Source organism: Phoca vitulina, unplaced genomic scaffold, assembly GCF_004348235.1.
Source record: "Phoca vitulina isolate PV1807 unplaced genomic scaffold, GSC_HSeal_1.0 scaffold61, whole genome shotgun sequence".
In the NCBI taxonomy this organism is placed as follows: Eukaryota; Metazoa; Chordata; class Mammalia; order Carnivora; family Phocidae; genus Phoca; species Phoca vitulina.
The window spans coordinates 6,602,087-6,626,783 of NW_022589764.1; the positions used below are offsets into that span (position 1 = coordinate 6,602,087).

Here is a 24,697-nt window from a genome sequence, read left to right on the forward strand (position 1 = left end):
ATCTTTTTAATTATAAGAATACAATATTAAATTTATAGGTCATATGTTTGAAAATCTGGAGAAATGAATAATTTTGTAGGAAAATTTAATGACCCAAATTTCCTCAAGGAGAAAGAGAAATCCTGAATAGACTTAGCCCTTTGAAGAGTCATCCGGTCTGGTCAAATTGATTTATCAGCCCTAGGAACATTTAAGAAAGCAGGCAATGTCCCCAGTACACGAACTGTTTCAGAGCGCAGTAAAAGATGGAAAACTTCATAATTCACCCTACAAAACCAGCATAATTCTGATACCCAAACTGGAGACGGACATCACAAAACACAACAACTGTAGTTCAAACTATCTGATAGACAAAGATTCAAAAACCACACATAACATATTAACAACTGAACCCAGCAAGCAGTGTATTAAAAGAACAATACTCATAATCATATAGAACTTATTCTAAGAATGGAAGAATGAAGTTTCCACTGTTAGGAAATCTAGGACTGTAATTTACTACAGCAAACAGATTAAAAAGTAAACTTGAAAAGCAATATAATTATTTCAATAGATGCTTTTTAAAAAGCATGTAATAAAATTCAATAAATCCATTCCTGATCAAACCTCTTAGAAATCTAGGAATGTAAAAATTTCCCTTAGTAAAAAGTAATTACAGAAAAACTACAGAAGACATCTACAAATGGTATAATACTAGGAACATTCCTGTATAAACAGGAAATAAAACAACAAAACCTATAAATCACCACTATTTAATACTCAGCAGGAGTCCCTATACATTGAAATAAGACAGGAAAAAGAAATGAGAGTTATTAAAGAGATAAAAACCACCATTACATTTACAGAGAGCTTTTATTTACATCAGTCCAGAAAAGCCAAGAGAACAAAAAATTATAATCCCAACAGAGTTCATTAAGATGGCCAGATACAAAAACCCAGCACACAAAAATCAATAGTTTCCCTATATCTACTTCAATAATAACCAATTGGAAATACAATTTAAAAAACTGACCTAGATACACACCTAATAAGAAATGCATGAGATTGATATGAAGACAGTGATAACACTTTTAAATGATGTCAAAGAAGACCTGAATAAAGAAAAACATACCATGTTCCTGCGTGGGAAGACTCAATATTGTAAAGATGTCAATTCTCCCCCAATTAATCTATAATTTCCATGCAATCCCAATCAAAATCCCAACAGGATTTTTTATGGAACTTGACAAGCAGATTCTCAAGTTCATCTGAAAGAGAAAATGTGCAAGAATAGCCAAGAAATTTTTGAAAAAAAACCGTTAAGAGGAAATTTGTCCTATAAGTTATCCAAAAAATCCTCTTATACTATAACAACTAATAGTGAAGTCTTGTTTAGGGATTGAAAACAAATAAGCTAATGAAACAATGGAGGATAAGGGTGGCATGTGCAGATCACTAAATATAAACTGCAGGGAAAAATAAAGTTAGATCTCTCCTTCACACCATACACAGGAATAAATTCCATATGGATTAAAAAGCTAAATGCAAAAGACAAAACCATAAAAGCTTTAAGATGAACTCTTCTAAAGCTAAGTTTTTAGAAGAAATACAGGGCAATCGATTTATTATCTTGGACTTTTCTAAGCAAGATCCCAAGGCCAAGAGTCACGAAAATGATGAACTAATCTAACAATATAAAAAAATTTTAAACAGATTTTTATTGAAATATTACACATAGAAAAAAAGGAATAAATCATCAATGTACAGCCCTACAACTTAATAAAAAATTTAAAATTTCTATGAAATGAAAGAGACTTCCAGCTAAACACAGAGTATCCCACACTCTCCTCTCTGGAAACAATGAAGAAGACACATGGCTCTATGATTCCCTAGGGTGCGTAATTTCTCCATAAAGTAGGTGATGCACCTGAGGACCTTATGACCAGGGCACAGGTGGCTGGGGGTTGGGGGGAGGGTTTGTTTCTTTGCCACACTGCATTGCTTTCACAGCAAAAGTGAAAAGTCTATTATTTTAGAAACAGTGAGGTCTGACCAAGAATTATACAGACACACTATCTTTCCAAGAACTGGCATTTTGGGGCACCTGGGTGCCTCAGTTGGTTAAGTGTCTGACTTTGGCTCAGGTCATGATCTCAGGGTCCTGGGATTGAGCCCCACATCAGGGTCCCCACTCAGCGGGGAGTCTGCTTCTCCCTCTCCCTCTGCCCCTCCCCCAGTTTGTGCTCTCTGTCTCTCTCTCAAATAAATAAACAAAATCTTTTTTTTTTTCTTAAAGAAGAACAGGCATTTTTTTGTGACATGGTTTGTTGGAGGAGAAAAAGTGACAATCAGCTCTGCCCCATCCCCACTGTTGTGAGCATAACAGGAGTTAATGCTAATTCAGTAGCTCCTAAAGCTACCAGACTGGCAGAAGAGAAGGATCTGGGTCCACAAACCCAAGTCCTCGGTGCCTGCAGCCTTGCTCCCTCCCCTGATCCTCCCCACCCCTAACCCCCATATTTTAGCATCTTACTGGCCTAGAGAGAAAGCCTTCATCTGCTCTCCAGCCAGTCATTAATAATAACCAGAAAGTGATTAGCATGACATCTACGCAACAACGCTGTAAGAAACAAGGAAAAATGGGGCATAACGAGTACAAGAGAATGATGAGAGCATAAACAAACATTTCTGCATAATTTAAAGAAAATATAATTTCTCTCTGAAGCAAGAGATCAAAGATATACAAGTGTTCAATGAAGAGATGACAAGGCAACAGAAAGAGGCCCCAAGTGTGTTCATCCTCAGGACAGAAATAGAAGGAAAACATTAAACAATTTTAGAAATGAAAGCCTTACTAGAGTTTTCTCTAGGAAAAAAGACACTGGTGAAACTGCCAAAGACATGGAGGACAGGCTTGAGAAAAACTGAAAAAACTAAATAAATAAAATGGGAAAGAAATGAAAAGTTAAATATGATTAGAAAGAAATACAGAAGTCAGGAACTAGAAATCCAATATATGTATAAGTGGTACGCACGAAGACTAGAACTGCATATATGGAACCCAAAATGTTCAAAACAATAACAGAAGAAAATTTGCCTGAAAAAAAAAACCCAACAAACAAACAAACAAACAAACAACAACCCAGATCTTTTGAAGTATATTGAATCCCAAAACAGCTGCTATAGAATAATCCTCACCCACAGGTGGCCCAGCAAAGCTACTGAACTTCATGTTTAAAGGAAGAATTCTACACAAGCCAAGCAGTCAAGCCACCTACAAGGGGAAAAAAATCAGGTTGACCTCAAACTTTTCCAAGCGACAGTGAATCCAGGGGACAAACAAGGTGATGTTTGCTAAGTTTTGTAAGGATATAACAGATAACACAGATCTAATTCAAGTGTAAAGGCAACCTTTGGACATTCTCAAAGATGAAAGAACTAGGAAAATACAGCACCTGTTAGCCTTTCCTGAAGAAGATTCCTCAGTGATGAAATCCAGTGAACTAAGAGATGAATCAAAATAAACAACTCGGGAATAGAAAAGCTGTACTGAAAACGATGGTGGTGAACCAAGACTAAGTAAGTGCGAGAATCATCGTGACAGATGATTACCATTGAACCCTGACAACGTAATGACAATGACAAAAGTCTGAAATCAAGGTGTGAGGGTGAAAAGGTGCTAATTATCTAATGATCCTCTATGGAAAACATGTAATTAAAAAAAAAAAAAGTAACCGTAGACTCTTAAAGATTTTCATAATCTTGGGTGTTTTTTGTTTTTTTTTAATAACTTTAGAGGAGTATTTGAGAAAATGTTTCATCATAGTGAAATATTTATGTGAAGCCCAGCAATTCCCTCATTTCAAGTTAAGTTTGTTTTTCTTCTGTTAAATTCACATAAGTCAAATTAGACATTAAAAAAGTAACCTTGGCCTCTGAAAGATTTTCACAATCTTGGGATTTGTTTTGTTTTTAATACCCTTAAAGGACTATTTGAGAAAATATTTCATTACAATGAAATATTTAGGTGAAGTTCAGCCATGTCTTCATTTCAAGTTAAGTTTCTTTTTCTTCTGTTACATTCACATAAATCAAATTAAGCATAAAACTAAACATTAAACAAATATGTAAAGTTTAAACATAAAATTAAATCTGGAGTTCAGCACTCAGTTTGATTTAATTTCTCGTGTTAAGTTTGCATAAAATTAAGCTTAATATATTTTACTAAAAACAAGTATGGTATGATCAAATGTCAATGAAATAATAGTCATTCATCCACCCACCCACTCATCCATCCATCCATCCATCCATCCATCCATCCATACATCCATCCATCCACCCATCCACACATCCATCCATCCATCCATCCATCCATCCATCCATCCATCTACATATCCATCCATCCATCTGTATATATGGTTTAAAGATTTCTGTTAAAGAGTAGATGTAAAGAGCTGGGGCCAGAGATAGGTTGGTTTGATCTTGGGGCAAATTACTTAACCTCTCTGGCCCTCATCACTAAAACAGGGATAACAGCAGCATCTATAACATAGTGTTTTATGGAGGTTATATAAGAATACATATACAGACTTTAGATCAGTGCCTATTATCTAGCAAACATTTAGTAAGTACTAGTTATTCTTATTTTCACCAGGCTCTAGATATTTTACCTTCTTTTCTGTACTCCTTCATACTTTGATAAATCATTACATGTATTTTGGAGCTATCTTGACTTATTAGTAATGTTCCAGCAAGAATATTACTTTAAAGATAGGATTTGGACAGTTCTACTAATTCTTTCATTTGATTTAATTACTTTAATGTAGTAGAACATATAAGAAATGTACAATTTTACAAAGCAAGTGGGTAGAAAAAAATTACTCCGTTTGTATAAATATGTAATCAAATTTTTAGGAGCCCATCTGTGGTGATTTTAAACCATATCCACAAATTCTTTGACACTTTTCCATTCAAAAGGTGTAGGCTAATTCCTCTCCCCTTGAGCGTTTGTTAGACTTAATGATCCATTTCTCTGAAGTAATGGTACGTGACTTCTAAGACTAGGTCATAAACATTGCTTCTTCCTTCTCTCTCTTGAATCACCTTAAATGAAAGAAGTTTGCTGCCAATAACAGCGCCTGGGTGGCTCAGTTGGTTAAGTGTCTGCCTTCGGCTCAGGTCATGATCCCAGGGTTCTGGGATCGAGCCCCACATTGGGCTCCCTGCTTGGTCGGCAGCCTGCTTCATCCTCTCCACTGCTTGTTCACACGCTCTCTCTCTCTTTCTCAAATAAATAAATAAAATTAAAAAAAAAAAAAAAGGAAGTTGGCTACCATGTTATGGTGATGCTCTAAGAACCCTATGGAGAGCTGCACATGGTGAGGAATCAAGGAAGAAGGGCTCCTGCCACCAGCCAGCAAGGAATGGAGGGCTCCAGCCAATAGCCAAATAAGTGACCCATCTTGGAAGTGGATCCTCCAGCCCTGTCAAGTGTTCAGACTATAGTCACAGCCAATAGCTTGACGGCAACCTTATGAGTGACCCTGAGCCACTATCTCTGCTAGATAACACGTGTTTGTTGGTTAAGCAGCTACATTTTGCAGTAACTGTTACGCAGCAATAGTACCAAATACATCATCTATTCGGTAAAGAAACCCCAAGTTATAGTTCTAATAACAGCAGGGTAGATTCCATCACACTAACCCCTCTAAAAAATAATAATGAAATTTTCAACAAAAGATTTATTGAATAGAAACATGACTTTACAAGGGCACTGGAAAGCAACAAGAAGAAGGCAGAGGCAGGCAGGGGATTCAGTTCTTGAAAGAAGGGAACCATATTGGGTAGGATGCAAGTTTAAATAACTTTTCTTCTGAGGGAACTCCCCAATTCTCTTGGTATGGAGAGACTAGAACTTAAGCAGGAAAGTGCAATCTAATTCTCCCGGGGAGGCATGGGATGGAGTTTGGGACTGCTAGAGCAGCTGGAAATTGAGATAAATCCCAGAAAGGAGAGAGCCACAGAAGAGGACATATAAACTCCCCTCAAACACTTGGCTGACCCCTGAACTAAACATGTTTGGGCAAGACTCTGAGAAGTTCAGGAGGAAAAGACCAGCTGGAGGCTGAATGAGCGGAGTGGATATTTCAGCTGCTGCCTATTGCAGGGGAGTCAATTTGGAGTTTGACTCTTGTCAAGTTAGAGGTCTTGGTAAACATTTCAATCTTTCCACTGAGACGCCAAAAGGGTCATGATCTAAAAAGTAAAGACTATGTGGTTGGGATAAAGAATCTTCCCTAAGGCTAAGGGCAAATCAGAAAGAGATCAACCATAAAAAATGAATAATCAAACCTCTACATGTTCCAATTGAGCTGACTGCTAGAACAAAACTCAGCAGCATTCAAAGATCACAGAATCCAGAGTCTCTACAATGTAGCACAACAATGTCTATTGTACAGCAAAAATTTACTAGCCATTTGCAAAGAAAGAGGAGTATATGACCCATTGTAAAAAGAAAAATCAATCATTAGAAACACTCAGAAATGACCTAGATACTAGAATTAGTACAAGTCTTTAACTCTTACAAATATGTTAAAGAATCTAAAACAAAAGATAGAAATAATGGGTGAAGAAAAGAAGAATCTCAGGAAGGACCTGGAAACAATAAAAAAAAAAAATGTCAAGTGGAAATCACAGGACAGAAAGGCAGGAGATCTGAAAAGTTAAAAAAAAAAAAAAAATTCATTGGATGGAATTAACAACATATTGGACGCAACAAAAGAAAGTATTAATGGACCCGAAGATGGTGCAATAGAAATCATATAATTTGAAGCAGAGAGGGGAAAAAAGGACTTAAAACAATGAACACAGCCTCAGTAACCTGCAAGGTATATCAAGCAATCTAACAACTATAACTGGTGCCCAAAGAGAGGAGAAAGAAAATAGGGTTGAAAAAATTAAATAATGACAGAAATTTTTCCACATTTGACTTAGACCAAAAAATAAGAACAAGCCAGCAGGAAGCCAAGCAAATCCCAAACTAGATAAACATCAAGAAAATTACACCAAAGGACATTATAGTCACAGGCAAAGCACAGATAGAAAAAAAGAAATCACATTATGTAAATGGGGAACAACAATAAGGATTATAAATGACTCATCATCAGAAACAATGGACACCAGAAGAGAATGGAAGAACATTTTTAAAGTGTTGAAAGAGAAACAGGTCACATTGGAATTCTATGTTCAGCAGAATTTCTTTCAAAAATGAGGATGAAATAAAGACACTTTCAGATGAATGCTGAGATAAATTGTCATCAGTACACCTGCACTTCAAAAAATACAAAAAGAAATTCTCAGGCTAGAGAAAAATGGAAACCACATAGAAATCCGAAGCTAGAAAGTAAGGATGAACACTGGGAACGGTAAATATGTAGGTAAATATAGTCCTTTCCAATAATATTTTAAAGTCAACTGTTTAAAGCAAGAATAACAATAGCACAGAGCATGAGAGTGAGTGTGAATTCAAATAATCTGTTTTAGGTTCATTTGTAATACGTGAAGTAGTACAAGAGTGATTCCAGATAGATTGGAGTAAGTTAGGAAATACACTTTAATCTCTTGAGCAACAGCTAAAAAGAGAAAAAATTAAAGGGTAAGCTCATAGTCAGTTCCACTGGCATCTCAGAAATTTCTGCTGTGTGTTAGCGCACCCTACGTGGCATGCCTCCACGCTGTGGATCCTATTTTTCCCTCAGCACTTTCTCTGTTCCCAGTCGAATTCTCTCACGTTGAGCTCATGCCTTATCCTCATGCTTCTGCCCTCACTGAGTGCTTGCCCTGCCATACTTAGGACCCCCTGTCTGCCTCTGTCATTTCAGTACTTGGTCTCGTACTATCTTTCGTGTTTTTGCACTGTTCATCCCAAAGACATGCGGAGCTCCTAGAAGGTCCCAGATTGTGTCTGTCTTATCCTTATTCTTCCCCTCAGTGGCTAGCACAGTATTATACGTATAGTTTATACTCAGAGATATTAAATAAATTAATTAAAAAAAAAATTCCTGTTCCCAAGCCCTGGTCGTAGAAGTGATCTTTTCAGAATCTGGGAAACTGGGGTAACAATTTTGCACGGAGTATAGAGTGAGAACCAACCACACTCATGTGCACTTTGTCTGGAGGTTCTTTTCCTCCTTAACTCCACTGGCTGCTCATCACGGCCCACAATGTGGGTGTTACCTACCTGCCTGACTCCAGAACCCTCTAAACCAGCACGTCTCAAACTGACATTTCTTGTCACACCCTCTAGGGATTTTGTTACAATGTAGATCCTGACTCAGTAGGTCTGGGACAGGGGCTACAATTTTTTGCACTTCTAACAGCTCGCAGACAACGTCAGTGCTAGTCCAGGGTCTTTGGGGAGCAGGGTTCAGACAATCCCAAGGGTGGGGTCTACCCCTCATGCAAGGCAAAACAAATCACTTTTATTCTGCCTCTGAGTTTCAGCAGGAGGGATGGAGTTGCTCGGAGTCCCCCTGCACACTTAGCCCTCAGCCAATGCTTTCCACACACAGTGTCTCAATTCATGGTCATAACAGACCCGGGGAGTCAGCTGAATTACTGCCATTCTTCCTCCACAGATGAAGGAACCGAGGCTCAGAGAGGTTACACTGGCTATCCAGGGACACACAGCTAGCGGGTGGCGGAATTGGGATCGGTACCCACGTCAGCCTGGTCCTACAGTTTATGGAGAGACTTCTTAGGGGTATTTATTCATCAAAACCTCCAGGGTGATGCAGGGAACCCAACCTCTCCCCCCGTGCGGCTCATAGGAGACCTGAGGGGGCTACAGTCACCCCAGCAAAGGCAAAGCAGCAGGGAAGGCGGCATCCTGGCACACCCACTGAGTGAGCATGAGCACCTCCAAACCGAGAGAGTCCCAAGTGAGGACACGGGTGCCCCAAAGCCACCTGGATGCTCAAGAACCATTCATGCCCATGGCATGCACCTGCTCAGCTCCCAGCTCAACGAAATGCTCCTAAATGATACTCCAAAGTACCTGTTGATCGCCAGTTTGGATAGTCAAACTGCCAGGCTCAGACGGGGAAGAAGACATGTAACTGTTTGCTCTAAAGCCTCATCCTAGCAAGAGAAGCCTGACTCATAAATGGAGAAGTTAAACAGGAGAGGCAGAAACACCTGGGGTCAGGCACGGCTCCTTACAGGGACCCGGCAGACCCGGTCCCCCACCTGCTGGGGTGAACAAGCCAGGGGGCGGAGGACTGGGCATGGAGCCAAAGGGAGAGAGGCGGGAAGAGGCTTTGGGGTGATGGAAGGAATGCTGCAAGCCCAGGCCTAAATTGGGAGGACCACATGTGACTGGGGGACACCACGACAAAGGTCCCCCTGAAAAGCTGAGGGGCGGGGGCAGGAGAAGTGGGCCAGCAGGCTGGAGCGGGGACTTCCGCTGTGGAGGTGACAGGGAGCCACTGCAGGGCTGTGAGCAGGAGGGAACCAGCATGGCCTTTTCGGAGGGGCGGTGTGGTTGACAGTGGTGCTTCAGACTAGCAGGGCCAGAGAAGAGAAAGGCGGCGACTTCCCGACGGCTTTTCGGGCAACACAGTGAGCAATTCCTTTGCCCCGAGGCCCGGGTCACGGGGTGCTGGCTGCCTGGCACCAGGCTGCAGGCCGGTGCGGGGGGTGGGGGTGAGGTGGTGTCTGACGCAGAGGGCCAAGGCCGGCCGAGGTGAAGCTGCTGAGCCTGGCGGGACGGGACAGCCCAGCACCCCTGCCGCGGGCCCCGAAGCTCCCCGGCCGCGTGCCCCCGGACCTTACCTCCTATTTTGGCATTGTATGCTATGCCCACGATGCAGTAAGAGTTGTTGGCTGAAGCGGCGACCTCTCCCGCGCAACGAGTACCGTGTCTGAACAAAGCAGAAAACAAAGTTAGGGCTCGGCCCAGCAATCGGTAGTGGATCCGGGGCATTGCTCAGGTGTCCTGCGAGGAGAGTCAGTTAGCCTCTGTCCTGCCACCCCTCTCATCGCCACCTCTCCCCTGCAGGTTCGCTCCTCCAGCAGGGAGCCTCAGGCCCGGCTTTGCCCAGCCCTGGGCAGTCCTGCCCCTGCCACACCCCACACGGGCAGGCTAACAAGGCCTTCCGGGCCACCCTGCCCAGGGCGAGCACTTGCTCAGGGCCGTCTCGTCCCCATAACCCCAGGACGAAGTGAGGGGCTTCTGCTGGGGCGGGCCTCCTCCCGAGCTACGCATTCATGTCACTGACAGCGCATTGCCTGGCACGCTGCAGGGGGAGCATAGACATCCGCCGGGCTGACAGGATGGAAGGAGAACTAAAGGGTCCCCTGTGCACCTGTCACCCCCATGCTCACCTCGGGACAGCCCTCCCCTCACCTCCACAGCCACTTAAGCAGGAGCCGAGGAAGAACGCTCTAAATTGGAACACTCACCAGTGGTGGGGGGACTACGAAGAAATTACCAGTAAAACAAATTGCTTTCCTCAGTAATGACCCCATTTTCCAATGTGCTGCATCGAGGTAATTTCTCTAGCAGAGAGGCCAAAATACAGGCAAGTTTAAACAGCCCATCTCTGAGAAGAGTCCACGGGGATTAGAATCATTGATTTAAATTTAAAACCACCTTTAAAAATAGTCCCAGGTCTGCGTGCTAGCCTTCTGGAAGGGAGTCATCTGTCTGTCCTTCTGTGGACCTCGTGCAGCCCCCCAGCCAGCGCTGTCCCTAGTGTCACGGAGCTCCATGTCACCCAGATTCAAGCCTGCCCTTCATGGGTCACTGTGTCCTGTCTGGATCATTCCTCCCTGCCCCCTGGATGTGTGGCTGGGAAATGAGGCGTCCTGCACCCCAGGCGTGCTCGTCGCTGAGCAGGAAGGGCACCTTGGGCCATGACCTTGGGATGTGAGGCAGGGAAGCAGGCCTCAGGGCTGGGGCCTCCACGGGCTCCGGGGAGCTCTGGGCTCTGTTGTGTTGAACACATCAGCCTGGCTGAGCCTCCCTGCACAGCACAGCGTGAGTACCAGTATTTGAACCTCACCATGGAATCTACAGAAAAGCAAAACACTACATGGGAGGGAGAAGGCACCTTGGCAAGCCTTGTGTCAGCTGGGAGACGAAAGAAGGGGCTTTTGTTCTTTTCCTCTAAATATTTCTGGAGGAACGGTAAGAGCTCGGGGCACGGGGCATGCCAACAGAGAAAAGACAGGCAGGACACAGCGAATGAACGCCCAAGGCCAGGTCTGCGAAGCTGGACTCGACCCCCCCAGGGCTGTCACTTACAGCACACGAGTCACCTCATCTCTCCAGACCCCACTGCCTTCGTTTGCAAAGTGATGAAAACAACTATCTAGACTGCACCCCCATAGTTTCTGCACCTGTCTGCTCACCCCTCCCACAACCCTGGGAGGTAGGGAGCATGGTCTCCACGGGAAAGTCTCTAAGACTGAGATGGAGCCACACAGCCAGGGATGGTAGGGCTGGGATTTGAACCCAGATTTATCCAAACTTATCCAACACCACTCATGCCCCTTCCACTTCTCTCATAAGGTCATAGACGGAGACAAGAGAGCGCAGACATGGGAGCTCTGGGCTCAAATAGGCCAAACCGCTGTCTTTTTTTTTTTTTTAAGAGTTTATTCATTTGAGAGAGAGAGAGAAAGAGAGAGAGCGCATGAGTGAGGGGAGAGGCAGACTCCCCACCGAGGGGGGAGCCCGATGCGGGGCTCCATCCCAGGACCCCGGGATCATGACCTGAGCTGAAGGCAGATACTTAACCATCTGAGCCACCCAGGTGCCCCCAAACTGCTGTCTTCACACAGCTGGTCATGGACACAAGGTTGGAAACCGGAACAATGTTAGTCAAATACCCGTTTCTAGCCGACCAGCAGAGGTGACATCCCTCAGGAAGAGGCGAAACCCACAGAGGCCGTCTTATGCCTGAAGGGCTGTGCCCAGACTGGCTTCTGGCTCCTGGGTAAGCCCCAGACACCGGCCAGGCAGCCCCATCACCTTTCTGGAATCCCTACTGGGAGCCAGTTCAATAGTGATTCTGCAGGGAGAGGGCCAGGGAAGCAAGGAAGGAGGAGACAAAGTGACGTACTTATTTTCATTGCTGGCGTCATAGCGTGGAGATGGGTCATAATCATTTCCGTTGACATCATAGCTTGCATAGGAATCCTAACAAAGAAATCTCAGTGACTGAAGAGAAACGGCATAGCATGCTTTAAATGATTTTTATGCCTCTACTAGAAAGTAGAGAAAAACATATACTTGGTACTCTCTTCCTGTAACTATCCTCTTACATACATTTTTATTGCGGTAAAATACACCCAACGAAATGTAGCCTCCTAACCATTTTAAAGTATAAAGTTCAATGGCGTTAAGTACATTCACACTGTTGTGCAGCCATCACCACCCTCCATCCCCAGACCTCTTCATCTTGCAAAGCTGACACTTGGCACCCATCAGACGCTAATTCCCCACTCCCCAGTCCCCCAGCTCCTGGCAAACCCCCATTCTGCTTTCTGTCTCTAAGAATTTGACTGTTCTAGGTGCCTCCGATAAGCACAATCATACAGTATTTGGGTTTTTTCATGACTGGCATCTTCCATTTAATGTCCTCAAGGTTCATCCGTGTTGTAGTAAGTGTCTTTACACTTACAAAGACATTCGATCCTCGCAATAACCTGATGAGATACCATTTTACAGATGGTGACACTGAGGCCCAGAGGTGAAGCAACTTGCCTGAGGTCTCAGAGCTAGTGAGCTGCAGAGCCAGAATAGAAACCCAGGCAGCTGGGTCCAGAGCCCAGGCTTTAACGATGTCATGTTTCACGCTGCTCGTGTTAGTCCGATGACCAGCTCCACCCAAGTTTCTGAATTCTTTAGGACCCATTCTCAGGAGTACATGTGACTCTTCAAACATCTGGACCAATCCTTCTGGGCAACCCCTGGCTCCAGGATGGCAGAGGGAAGTGTGTTTCGCCAACCTTCCCCATCATGGTTTTCTGTATCATTTAATATAATGGGGGGGGGGGGCGTGGGGGAGAAATGGCACCTTACAGTTTTTAAAATTTGTACCTATTGAATGACTAGCATGGTTGAATATCTTTGCACGTTCCTAGGCTTGACTTACATAGTTTGGTGCCAGGTCGGGGTGATTCCGCTCTATGCCATCATCAAGGATGGTGACCACCACGTTTTTCCCAGTGTAGCCCTTCTTCCACGCTGCCTGGACGTTCATTTCTGATCGGCAGCGGCTGTTCTTGTCACCACAGTGCTGTATGCACAGAAGACACAAGCCCCCCCCCCCCGCCCCCCAGCACGGACTCCTTGAGGCCACACTGTGGCGTAGGATGGACACACTGTACCGCATAAACCCAGCAGGGATGTTCCTAAGTATGTAAGGAGGAAACACTTCCCCGTGCCCTACAGAGCAGACAACCCCTTTCTCTCACCCATTTCCAGGAAGAGTAAATGTGAAGTGCTCCCTGTGCTTTTTCCACACCTGGCAATCTATCATTTTCCTAGGGCATCATCTTCCTGTGCGGGCTCTTAGTCTTCACTGTTTACTTAGTCCTAAGCTTGCATGAAATCACTCCTCCGCCCAGAGACTCCCCCACCACTCCCCTGGGGCATTTCGCCTCATTCTTAAACCGTTCACAAGAACGTCTCTGCTACACAGCCTTGAAGTAGGGGTTTCACACTGATAGGAAGTGTGTCTGTTTCGGGTTGCTGTGAGGATTTAGCTCTGCTGGGGGGAAATTAAGCCATCTCGGCAACACAGCAATGCAAATGCCCTGGGGGCAGCAAGGCCCTACTCACCATGTACCACATGTTGGACCAAATGGGGTCGTTGAAATAGAGGGTCTGAGGGTCACTTCGCACCTGTCTCTTCACCCTGCGTTTAACTTCTTGTTGTTGGAACCATTTCACCTGGCAGGGAGAAATGCAGTTACTATTTATTTTATTTATTTTTATTTTTATTTTTTTTACAGTTACTGTTTATTTTAAAGAGGATCTCATGATTGTGTCTGTTATCTCTCGGTAGGTGCTACACAAGTGTCCTTTTTCATGAATATCTGTCTCACAGGAGTCTTGGATGGTAAATACCAAGGAGACATTTTTCACTTCAAAATGACCACATTTGAAAGATGAGAACTCGTGGCAGGGGAAATAGGTTTTGAAATCATTCTACTAAAAAAATAAAAAAGAGAGAGAGAGAAAGCTTGTAAAGTTGCCAGTGAATTGTCTGGTGACCCTTGGCCCGAATATGAAGGAAATACATGTATGAGAATGGAAAGAGTGTGAAGAGGGGAGAAATTGATCTAACGGTTCTTGGAAGTTGGAAGCAAGATGTTCTACAGAGAGGACAGGAATCAGTAAATTACAGTAATCCAGACGTTGGAATTTTTAGCAGCCGCGGGAAACATGGTACCAAAATAAGCACAGAGAAAAATCTAGAAAGAGACACGGCAAAATGTTAATAGCCGCAATTCTTTGGTGGTGACATTATTGCTAATTTAAAATTTCTAAATTATTTTAGAAATTTAGAAATTTAGGGTTTTATAAATTTTCCATTGGCGTGATCTGCCTTCACAACCAAGGAAAATAGTCTGAGAGGGAGTATACATGATATTTAAGAGCAGGAATCCAGGAGCCTAGTGGCCTAGATTCAAAACCCAGGCCCACACTCAACCAGCTGTAAGACTGAGAGTGGTCCAATAACCTCCTGGCCTCAGTTTGCTCATCTGTACAATGGGCACATCATGGGTTGTCATGAGGGAGCACTGGCATATGAACTGGTGTATATAAAGCGCTCACTTCAGTGTGTGTGTGTGTGTGTGTGTGTAAGAGTTTTTCAAGGTAGAAGACATTTGTTTTGTTTTATTTTTACTTTTAAAAGATCATGGGGAACAGAATTCCCATGCCCTGAAGCAAAGCATTTTCTTGGTCCTGCTGCCGTGGTCCCACCTGATTCAGTAATGCCTCCCTTTGGGGCCTGGTCTGGCTCTGGGGTGGAGATGGGCAGGATGAGGGCACTGGGGCTCTGCTCTCGGGAGTCTGTGCTCTAGGTGGGGGCTCCCACCAAGCAGCCCGGAGTGTGATGCAGGCTCTGAAGTGGCAGACAGGTAGGGAAAGTGGAGCGAGGAGGAGAAGGAAGGGGGGATGGGAGCCTCAAGGGTGGGGGCAGTGGGGGCCCAGGCACGGCTGGTGACCCAGGCTCAGACCCAAGGCTGGCATAGCCACCCGTGGGAGCCACCCGAGGCAACTCTGGAAGGGAATAAAAGGCACCCAAGGGCAGAGGGGCAAGATGTCTTCCCTCAGACCTCTCTTGGCCTCAACTTCCCCACACTGTCCTGAAGGGGGTATGCAGAACAGCCCCACATACAGCCTCACATTTAAGGGTGGGGATTGATCTGAAAGGCAACACTGGTCAACAGGACAAAATGCTTAGAAAGGAGTATCACAGCCTGTCCCACTGCCAATGTGCTTTGTTCCTGAAACACCAGCAGACAGACCAGGTTCCTTAGAAACACCACAAACAGCTCAAAAACAATTTTGGGCTAGGCACTAAAACTAACCTCAGCCCCAAGTCCTAGACAATTTATGACTGCTGTGGATAGATACTTCCATGCAAAATAAAACTAGACAATGAGACATTTTGTTCACAATACCCTCTGATGGCATTTTCAACCTCCCCATACATCACTGCCTGAACCAGAAAGATTTACCTGGTATAAAACGCTTAAGACAATATTTCCTAATCTGCTAAACACTAATTACAAAATAGAGTGTTACGTGTACCACTAATGGCCCCAAGCTCCCCGGCGTGTTCCCAATCCATCTTGCCCCACTGACTTACCACCCATCTTACTGACATCCAGCATCTTTTGTCCACTGCGGACACCAGGCCCCACTTCCAGTTACAGAGGAGAAGGAGGTGAACTCTCCTCTTCCAAGCCCAAGTGGGTGACTCGCCCAAATCAGGGAGGTGACATGGGAAGGCAAGTTGCCCTAAGTCACAAGATAGTCCCCTAGTGGGATGAAAGAGTATGGGCATCCTGGCCCCCAGTCATGGCTGGACTCTGGGTAAGAACCCAACATTAACACCGAATGCTGAGGGCAGGCGATCATGGCACGGGTCCGTGGCACAGTTGGGGGCTCTCCCTCTAGCATGGTCTCAACGGAAACCCTCTCTCCTGCGACAGGTCATGATAAGTCTTTGACAACCAGCGAGGCGCTGTCAGGCCAATGGAACCAAATATAACAAATTATTCAGACGGAATCGCAGGTGACCTCACTGTCACAGGCTGATTGGGCCAGTGATCCCTGGGGTCTGGGCTTGCTTGCCATTTTCTTTCTCTGGGCTCCAGTCACTGCCTTGTTTCTCAGCCAAGTGCTGGGAAGTACAAGGGGATCCTAGACACTTGTATCTCGTCATTTGCCCAGTCTACCTGGCCTCATTCCTCTGGACGGTACGGCCCCTCTGGTTGCATATTCAGTTGCTCGCTTGACAAAGTTGCATTGAGTGTTACTGTATGTCTGATCCCTGAACACCACTGCGTCCCATCCAGGACCAAGACACCCTCTGCTGCACCCCCAGCTCAGATACAGGGTTCTGCAGAGGCCCCTCAGGCTGGAACCCAGGAGCCACCTGGCCTGTCTAGCAAGGTCACAGGGGCTAACCCAAAACCACATGACTAAAACTTTAGCTCTCCCATCAAATAGTATCTGCGCCTGTCCTTGTTAAAGGGGTGACGCTCCCACAGGCATGTCTGAGGGTCTTTGTCCATGAACACTGATGTGATTTATGAAAAAGGGATGGGTAGTTTAGGATCTCCAAGGAGGCGTCACTCATGGAATGATTCTTCTGCAGAACTTGGGAACAAATAGGGCAAAACAGTGAAGTGGTCCTGATGGTGGGTGTCGAGGCTGGGAGGGAGACCCGACTGAGGCTATTTTCCTTGATGCATGTGATTATCTTTCTTAGAAAAGGCAACCCAGGATCCTTTGTGGGGTTTCAAGTATTCTTCATACTATTTCTCTGGCAGTTTACCTGGATGGCCCCTTTACATTGAAGATTCACTCATGGTCTATCCAGATCCCTCAACTTCCTGGGGAGGCGTTCAGACGTTCTCTTGGTGAAAAATGCAGGGGAGGAGACAGTGTACTGTACGCACGATCTACCTTTCAAGGCCACAGACATAGAACTCAGAAAATCAGTCCTAAACTCAAGTAAATCTGCAAAGGAGTGGGCCTGGAGCATACTAAAATACATTCAGGGCCTAAGTACGCCTGGTAAGGGTTGAGCCCAACCTTCTTATGAAGACAATGGATCGTGCATCAAACCTTCAGATCACTGGACTGAAGGAAGAGGGAATATTACGCACAAGAAAGTGCCTGCTCATTCTACTTCACTCCCCACAGGCTTTTTTTTTTTTTAAGATTGTACTTATTTATTTATTTGAGAGACAGAGAGGAAGGGCAGAGGGAGAGGGAGACACAGAATCTCAAGCAGACTCCACACTGAGCACGGAGCCCAATGTGGGGCTCGATCCCATGACCCTGAGATCATGACCTGAGCTGAAATCAAAGAGTCAGATGCTCAACCAACTGAGCCACCCAGGCCCCTCCATAGGTTTTATAGTAGGTTGATGGTGGCCTCCCAAAAGGTATGTCCACCCAGAAGTAACTAAGTAAAGGATCTCCAGATGAGATTACCCTGGATTATTTGGGTGTGCCCTAAATTCCAATGACACGTGTCCCCATACAAGAAGGCAGGAGGATAGCCCTCGGGAAGATGGAGACAGAAGCAGAGATGGGAGGGATGCAGCCAGAAGCCAAGGAACACCTGGAGCCAACAGAAGCTGGAAGAGGCAAGGAAAGATTCTCAGCTGGAGCCTTCAGGGGAGTTACTGCCCTATGGAGACCTTGATTCCAGACTGCTAGACTTCAGGACTGTGAGATCATAAATTTCTATTATTTTAAGCCATCCAGTGTGTGGCCCATTTGTTACAGCTGTCCTCAGAGAGTAATACAGCTTTAAATAGTGGCCTTAATCAGGGCTGGGATTTTTCAATGTTTAAGAATCCATGAGGCTGTCCTGGTAATGGAGGATCTGGGATTCCCAGCTCGGCCAGGCCTCCCCTCTCGTCGCTGGTGATGAGAACACATGGGACCCCAGAGGAGGGGCTGCTGTGGCTGAGGCTGCCCTGGGAGGTACCCTGGGCCAGGGAGACATGCTCGAGGCAGCCGCTCTTTACCACTATTTTCAACCCCAGAACAGCTACCCTGGTGTTCCCACTGGGGCCAACTCTGGCTAGAACCACCTCCCATACAGATCTGTAGCTCTCGCCCCGACCACTCCCTGCCCGACAGGTCACACGGCCCTCCTCACCTCTCCCCTCTGAACCTCACTCTACCCCCAGGCTACTCTCGCCTGGCCTTCCACAGCCAGCAGGCCTGGCTGTGCCATGAGGCTCTGCGCCTTCTGACTGGCATGCCCTTCCCCCTTCCCCAGGCCACTTACTTATATTCATCTTTTGACCTCCACACGTGCTGGAAACCTTTTCTGACATCCAGGCTGGCCATTGAAGGGATCCCCCTCGGGGCTCCTAGGCTCCCCTGCATGTCTCTTTACCACTGCCCTCACCCCCCAGTGTGCACACTGTTACTCAGGAGCCCTTCTTTCCTCTCAGGAGGGATGACTGAGGTCACCCTTTTTTCCCCAGCTCTCAGCAAACACCTGCCCTGTAACAGGTACTAGCTCAGGAAAGCTTTGCTGGACCAAAGTATCATCGTCTTTCTTACGGAAAAGGCAAAATGAAAACTGACAGAGGATGAATACAAACTTCGGTGAGTCTCTGCCTGAGGTCGAGGGCTTGTCCCGCACCTCGTTCTTCCGGCACTGGCCATGATTGGATGTATCTGGGGGTCCGTCTGATCGCCCTCTGCTCCCCACTGGCCTGTGGGCGGGCCTGGGTTTTCCTCACCACTGTATTTTAGTGTGCCAGGCAATGTGTGGGATATAGGAGTTCACTAAATGCTTCTTGAACGCAGGAGTGAAGTTCAATGAATACATTTCAGATTACAAATATAACCACAAGTAGACTATTAAAAACACATTTCAGAGGAGAAAATGCAATTGAGTCTTAATGACCACCCGATGACCTTGATTGATTTTTTTTTGTGTATGGAAGATCAACCATAAATGATTTGGGCCAAGAGCAAGGTTTGCCAAACATGTGGCCCAAACACAAATCAGCTCTCCTAGCACCCCTGTATAAACCTGTATAAAATGTCTTGATTTCTTCACAGTCATGTTTTGAAGGTGGAACTTCACGCTGACCCCTTTCCTTTTACCTATTTTTTGGGGGGTATGTTTCTTGCTAAACCTACAGCATATTTATCATAGAAAGTTATTTGCTGTGGGGAAGAGAATTCTAGGCATGCAGAAGACTTCCTCATCTTCCCAAGGTTACCGTGAATAGCAATGCTTTCTTTTGCCGGGCATGCCCCCACCCCATCTTTCTTCTTGAGAAGTCAAATTAAAATTAGTCATCTGGGAATGCCATTCTATAGAGAAGGTAAAATGTAAAGATGTGTATAAAGAGGTGACATAAATGAGCAGGATCCCACTAGATGGCCTGTGGGTGTCACGGGTGATCAATGCTTACTGAACTGTAAGAGTGTCCAAGTGTCATTCTGGCAGGCATAGCTTGGGCAGCCCTGGGCATATCCTCTTCCCTGTGGGCCACAGGCATGCTGCCAGACCCGAAGCTGGCCTAGCACAGCAGTCGTGGGCTCGACAAGTGACAAACGGTTTGTTTTGTAGCTTCCTCCCATAAGCCCATGTCAGCAGCGAGAGCATGAAAGCCCAGCTCTATTCCACCCAAAGCCACCATGTGCTCACGCCCTGCTGCAAAGCCCTCAATGGCTCATGGGGGCCCCACTATGGCTTCAGAAGCCTCAGGAAGTTGGTAGGAGCTAGAAAGTCCTAGAAGGGGGCTCCAGGGTCTTTGCCCTGAGATTGAGCTAAGGCGACAAAGGCCATTCACAGAGATCCTTGCTCCCACACCCTCTCAGGACCCCACTACCTCCAGGGGAAGGGCACGCATTTGAACTGAGTTGCTAAACTCCCTTGAAGTGCCCACTGGTACGCTCAGTTTATTGAGAGTTAATTCTGTATAGGTTTTGTGTTCCATGCACGGTTGTATCCAGAGCGTGGGAGACAGCTCCTGCCAGCTCGCTTTTTTCTTTCTCCCTTAGCATCATCAAAGTGAAGGGCAGCCTCTTCTGTAATTGCTAAAGGACAGGGAATTCCCTCTACTGCTTGCTTGTGAGTAAGCCAGCCCTGACTGCAGGCCAGGAAATAGCTGTGGAAGAAGTCAGAGGCCAGACCCCCGAGGGCCAGGTGCCACCAAATCCTAAGAGAGAACAAGCTCACCAGAAGGAATGTAGACGATAAACCTCTGTCTTCACTCTGCCTGTGGGAGGCTGGGTGGCCTGCCTGGGCTTCAGCCTCCAAGCTGTAAGGTCAGGGGGTCGGGTCAGCCCATTTCTGAGATGCCTTTGTACTCCATAGTCTCTGATGCTTAAGATCTTGGTTCCTGTCAACACTGACTCCTCTCAACACCTTGGCCCAACGTTCATTGGGGCAACTTTCAACCAGGTAAAGAGCTAAGAAGCTAACCCATGGAGTGGAGAATTGAAAGAAAGAAAAATAATACTCCCCGACAAGTGCAAGTCACCTTACAGCTTGCAAGGTGGCCCCTGTCACATGATGGGCAACGGTTAATGCACACATGAAATGAGCCAGGAGCTAAGCTGGGGCCTTCTTCCCCTAGGGCCTAGGGTCCCTCAGGAATGGAAGGACAGGCGAACATCCCAGGGAGCCCCAGAAACTATAGGCAAAGTAGTGTGAACATGAGGACATGATTTCTTTTTTCCTCTGGAGAGAGAGAGAGAAAGAATCCAGAACTTTCATCAGCTTTTCAAAGGGGCCTGTGATTCCAAAATGGGTATGAACCATTGAATTCAGCTAGGCTCATGGAGTAGAAAGTGGATCAGGGCTTTCCATATGAGGAATTGAGAAGTGCAGTCACACTTATGTTCCTGGGGGTGGGGGTGGGGGGCAGAGGGGCCAGTCCCCCAAGCAAGCAATGACTGGACAGCCTCATTACCCTCAATGAGACGCCCGAGCCCCTCTGAGGGTATCACCTTGGGGCGGGGTGGGGGATGCTGGGCTGCTCTGGCAGTTGCTCAGCTGGAAACCCAGGAGCCAGGGCAGTCGATGAGGGAGAAGAGAAGGAAGATGAACCAACAAAATAAAGGGTATCCTGATGGTATCCTGACTCAGCTTAAAAACCCACCATCCTTCTCCTCCCACGTCGCAGAGGCAACTGGGGCCTAGCCCCCAATCCACTTCCTCACCCACAGCCAGAGCTGAAACAATGTGTAGCCTATCTCCAACCCTTGCCATCCAAGCCGAACCACATGGGCCACGACTGTTTCACGTTGGTGAGAAATGACAGTACTCATTCTGCCCGTTTTGGAGAGTAGGAAGTGTGAAAGTACTTTGGGAAATGGACTCTCCTCATTCATTTGTAAGTTAGTTCTTACTCTGCTGAAAGGAAAGAGAAGGTAGTCCTGTCCCCCCTTGAGTATGACCTGCCTCTACTCATGAACAACGGGGCAGGTGGCTAGAGCCTAGCGCCCCCCGCCCCCACAGCGTTCACCAAGCCGACACTGGTCAGCACCATCATTACTGCCATACACAATGCAGTGTGATAATTCGTTCAAGCCCTTTCTCGGATTTTTGTCATCATGTTACAAAGGCGGGCCACAATTCACTTCTAATGTCATTATTTAAAAAGAAGGGGATAAGCAAATGATAACAGATACAACTTGATTATGTGAACCTACTCTGTGCAAACTGAGATATGTTTCAATAAACACTGACTAAGCGTCTTTCTACTATTTCCTGGGTAGTATGCTAGACTCGTAAGGCAATAAAACAACTGAGATTGTTTGGCCCTCGAGAACTTTATAATCCACTGGCAAGAGATGGGCTCACATGCTTCTATCTGCAAGCCCTTCCACCTCAGGTCGTCTTACCTTCCCATTGCCTCTCCTTGGGATCTGGAAAACTGCACACTATCCCCAGCCTCGTGCTCCCAGCCCCCTGGGAACCATCTGTAACTCCCATCAACCTCGGCCCTGTCGCTTACCAGATTCCAAGCACACTAAACCACTCATCACTCCCACCAAACACTGCCGTGCACTCCTGTGTGCTCCCACCTGGGCCCTTGATCTTGGTACTATTTCCAAAATGGCCAGGAAACAGATGTTTACGGGAACAAAAGGGAGGAGGCCGTGGTCAAGTAAATCCGACAGCTGCCGAGCTGGATAGGCTTCTTTCCTGCTCTTGTGTGCAAGAGCCTCAAAGAGGAGGACAGCACAATTTCTCCTACGTCCACATGACCACTAAACCCTTCAAGATGGTGCATCACCTGTGACCGCGGCAGCTCGGAATGAAGGCTGGACGTGGAGCCCCCACCTAGACCCTCTCTGGCCCTGCCACGCTCAAGTGTCCGACTGGGACGAGAGTAGTGAGATAAACAGACATGACCCCTCCGCTCCTGGAATCCAGTGAGGAAGTCCCACAAGTCTAGAATATAAACATACAACTGGAGGGAGAGCAAGTCAAATCGGAGGACGCTGAGCTAACTTCTGGTGGCAGGCACACAGGAGCTGAGGCGAGCAAGGAAGAGACAGGGTCTGCAGGGGGAAAGAGCCAATGCCACGTGAGGGGGGCTGGAAAGGCCAGTGTGGCTGGGGTCCAGGGGCCACAGAGAAGCCGGCGGAAGAAGGGAAGGACCTCCCAAGGGCCAGTGGCAGCATCCCATATGTGTTTCACAGGATCTCTTGGGAGGGTGGCGAGCAGACCGGTGAGAGGTGAGGAAGCCCAGGGCAGGCCAGTGAGGGGGTCAGGGCAGTGGTCCAGGTGACAGAGGGCCTGGGAGCGACACGGGACAAGGGGAGCACGGAGTTGTATAGGAGACGGAACAAGTGTGGCGTGAGGGAAGTTGCTGCTCACGCCGTGGATGCAGATGGTGTTTCTCTCTGAGACAGAGGCAGGGTCAGAGGTGGTCAGCTGGGTCGGGGACGCGTGGACTTTGACATGTCTATGAGGCATCTAGGCGGAAGCATCGAACGTGCTGGTGGAATAATAAATCTCCGTGTTTCTGAAGTATATTTTAAAATTCTAATTTTTTTTTTTTTACCAGTTCAGGGTAGCCATTCCACTCGACCCAGTCAGGTCGTCCTGAAAACATGAAGAGACAGCTGGAGATGTCTCTTGTCCCCAGATGGACAAATCCATCGGACCCTGGGTGGCGGCCCTCCCCTGCCTTCGGCCCCCAGCTACAAGTTCATTGACCCTGAGAGCAACGTGGTCACTTACTGTCTATGTGCTTGAATTTGCCAGGAACTTTTTGTTTGCACTTCGAATGGCTCTAGCACACAAAACTCTCAGATAAAACTCCATCTGTGGTTAATGGAAAGATCTGCTTAAACGTTGCATCACTGCTGGAAAGAAACCTGAGCTTTGATTAAACTCTGGGGGCAAAGTCCCATCCTACAAAACAGAGTGCCTACTCTGGTCGTAGAAACCATTTCCAACTTCTGAGCTTAAAACACTGACATGCGGCCTCAAACCGAAGGCTCCCACCGCCCCAGAAGGAGCCACGGAGGGCCTGCCTGGTAACATCTTTATCCTTCCATTTCCGTCATCAATCTGGCTGAGAACGGAAAGGAAGGGAAGGGCTGGGCCACAGTCATCGCACTAAAATGTAAGGGTTGGAAGATGCAGCCAGCCACGCCGAACTATAAGCCAGCTTGGAACAAAATCAGAATAAGTAATTTAAAAAAAATTTGTGAGCCCTTACAGCCATTGGCTGATGCTTCTGTAACATCCACCCTTCTCCAGACTTTTGGCAAAAGAACAAGTTAAAAACAAATGCTTTCAGTTTGCTTAAATGACAGCCCTTGGAAAAACCCAGTGACTGATACTGCGCGCGCGGAGAACAGTCGGGTTGTTCTCCCAAGGAGAGGGCTGATCCACAAAGCCCTTGGAGCAAAATGGCCCTTTTCCGAGGGTGGTTAGAAAAAGCATCGAGTAAAGGTAATTAAGAATGTAAAGAAAAATGACGGCACAATTCTGGGACGGGATCCGTGCAAAAAAAAAAAAAAAAAAAGATGCTGAATAAATGCGTGTGTCTGTACGCATGCATGCGAAAAGGAGTCTTCAGTCTCCAGTATTCCCTCCCCACTTGTGTTTTGTTTTGTTTTGTTTTGTTTTAACAAACGTACATTCCATCAGCTCTTTTGTGAGGTAGGGGTGGATTGTAAATTCCATCCCTTATCAAAGCGCTTTTTATACAATAGGGGCTGGAGCTAATTACAATAAAATACCATCTGCATTCGATCGCACTGTACTCGAAGCCCTGTAACGTTCATTTCCAGTGTGGTCATTTGAACCTAACGGCGACTTTGCATTCCAGTGTCTCTGAATAATATTAACTCATCTTGTCCTTCCCTTAATAATACTAATCACACAATCTCCACATGCCTAGGTGTCGCAGAAATGCTTCGCTGGTGTAGGAAAGCGTTCTGGAGCGCTGCAAGAAG

The 24,697-nt window shown here is 46.3% G+C and overlaps 1 protein-coding gene across 1 annotated transcript in view; it reads right to left on the reverse strand.

Annotated features, from left to right (window-relative positions):
* PCSK6 (proprotein convertase subtilisin/kexin type 6) overlaps positions 1-24,697 on the reverse strand; it is a gene marked incomplete at its 5' end in the record, with an annotated part of 180,610 nt that overhangs the window by 106,019 nt on the left and 49,894 nt on the right. The window contains 4 exons of the mRNA XM_032391278.1: positions 9,811-9,899; positions 12,105-12,181; positions 13,140-13,283; positions 13,829-13,939. Coding sequence (XP_032247169.1) covers positions 9,811-9,899; positions 12,105-12,181; positions 13,140-13,283; positions 13,829-13,939 — 421 coding nt within the window. The remainder of the gene's footprint in view (positions 1-9,810; positions 9,900-12,104; positions 12,182-13,139; positions 13,284-13,828; positions 13,940-24,697) is intronic.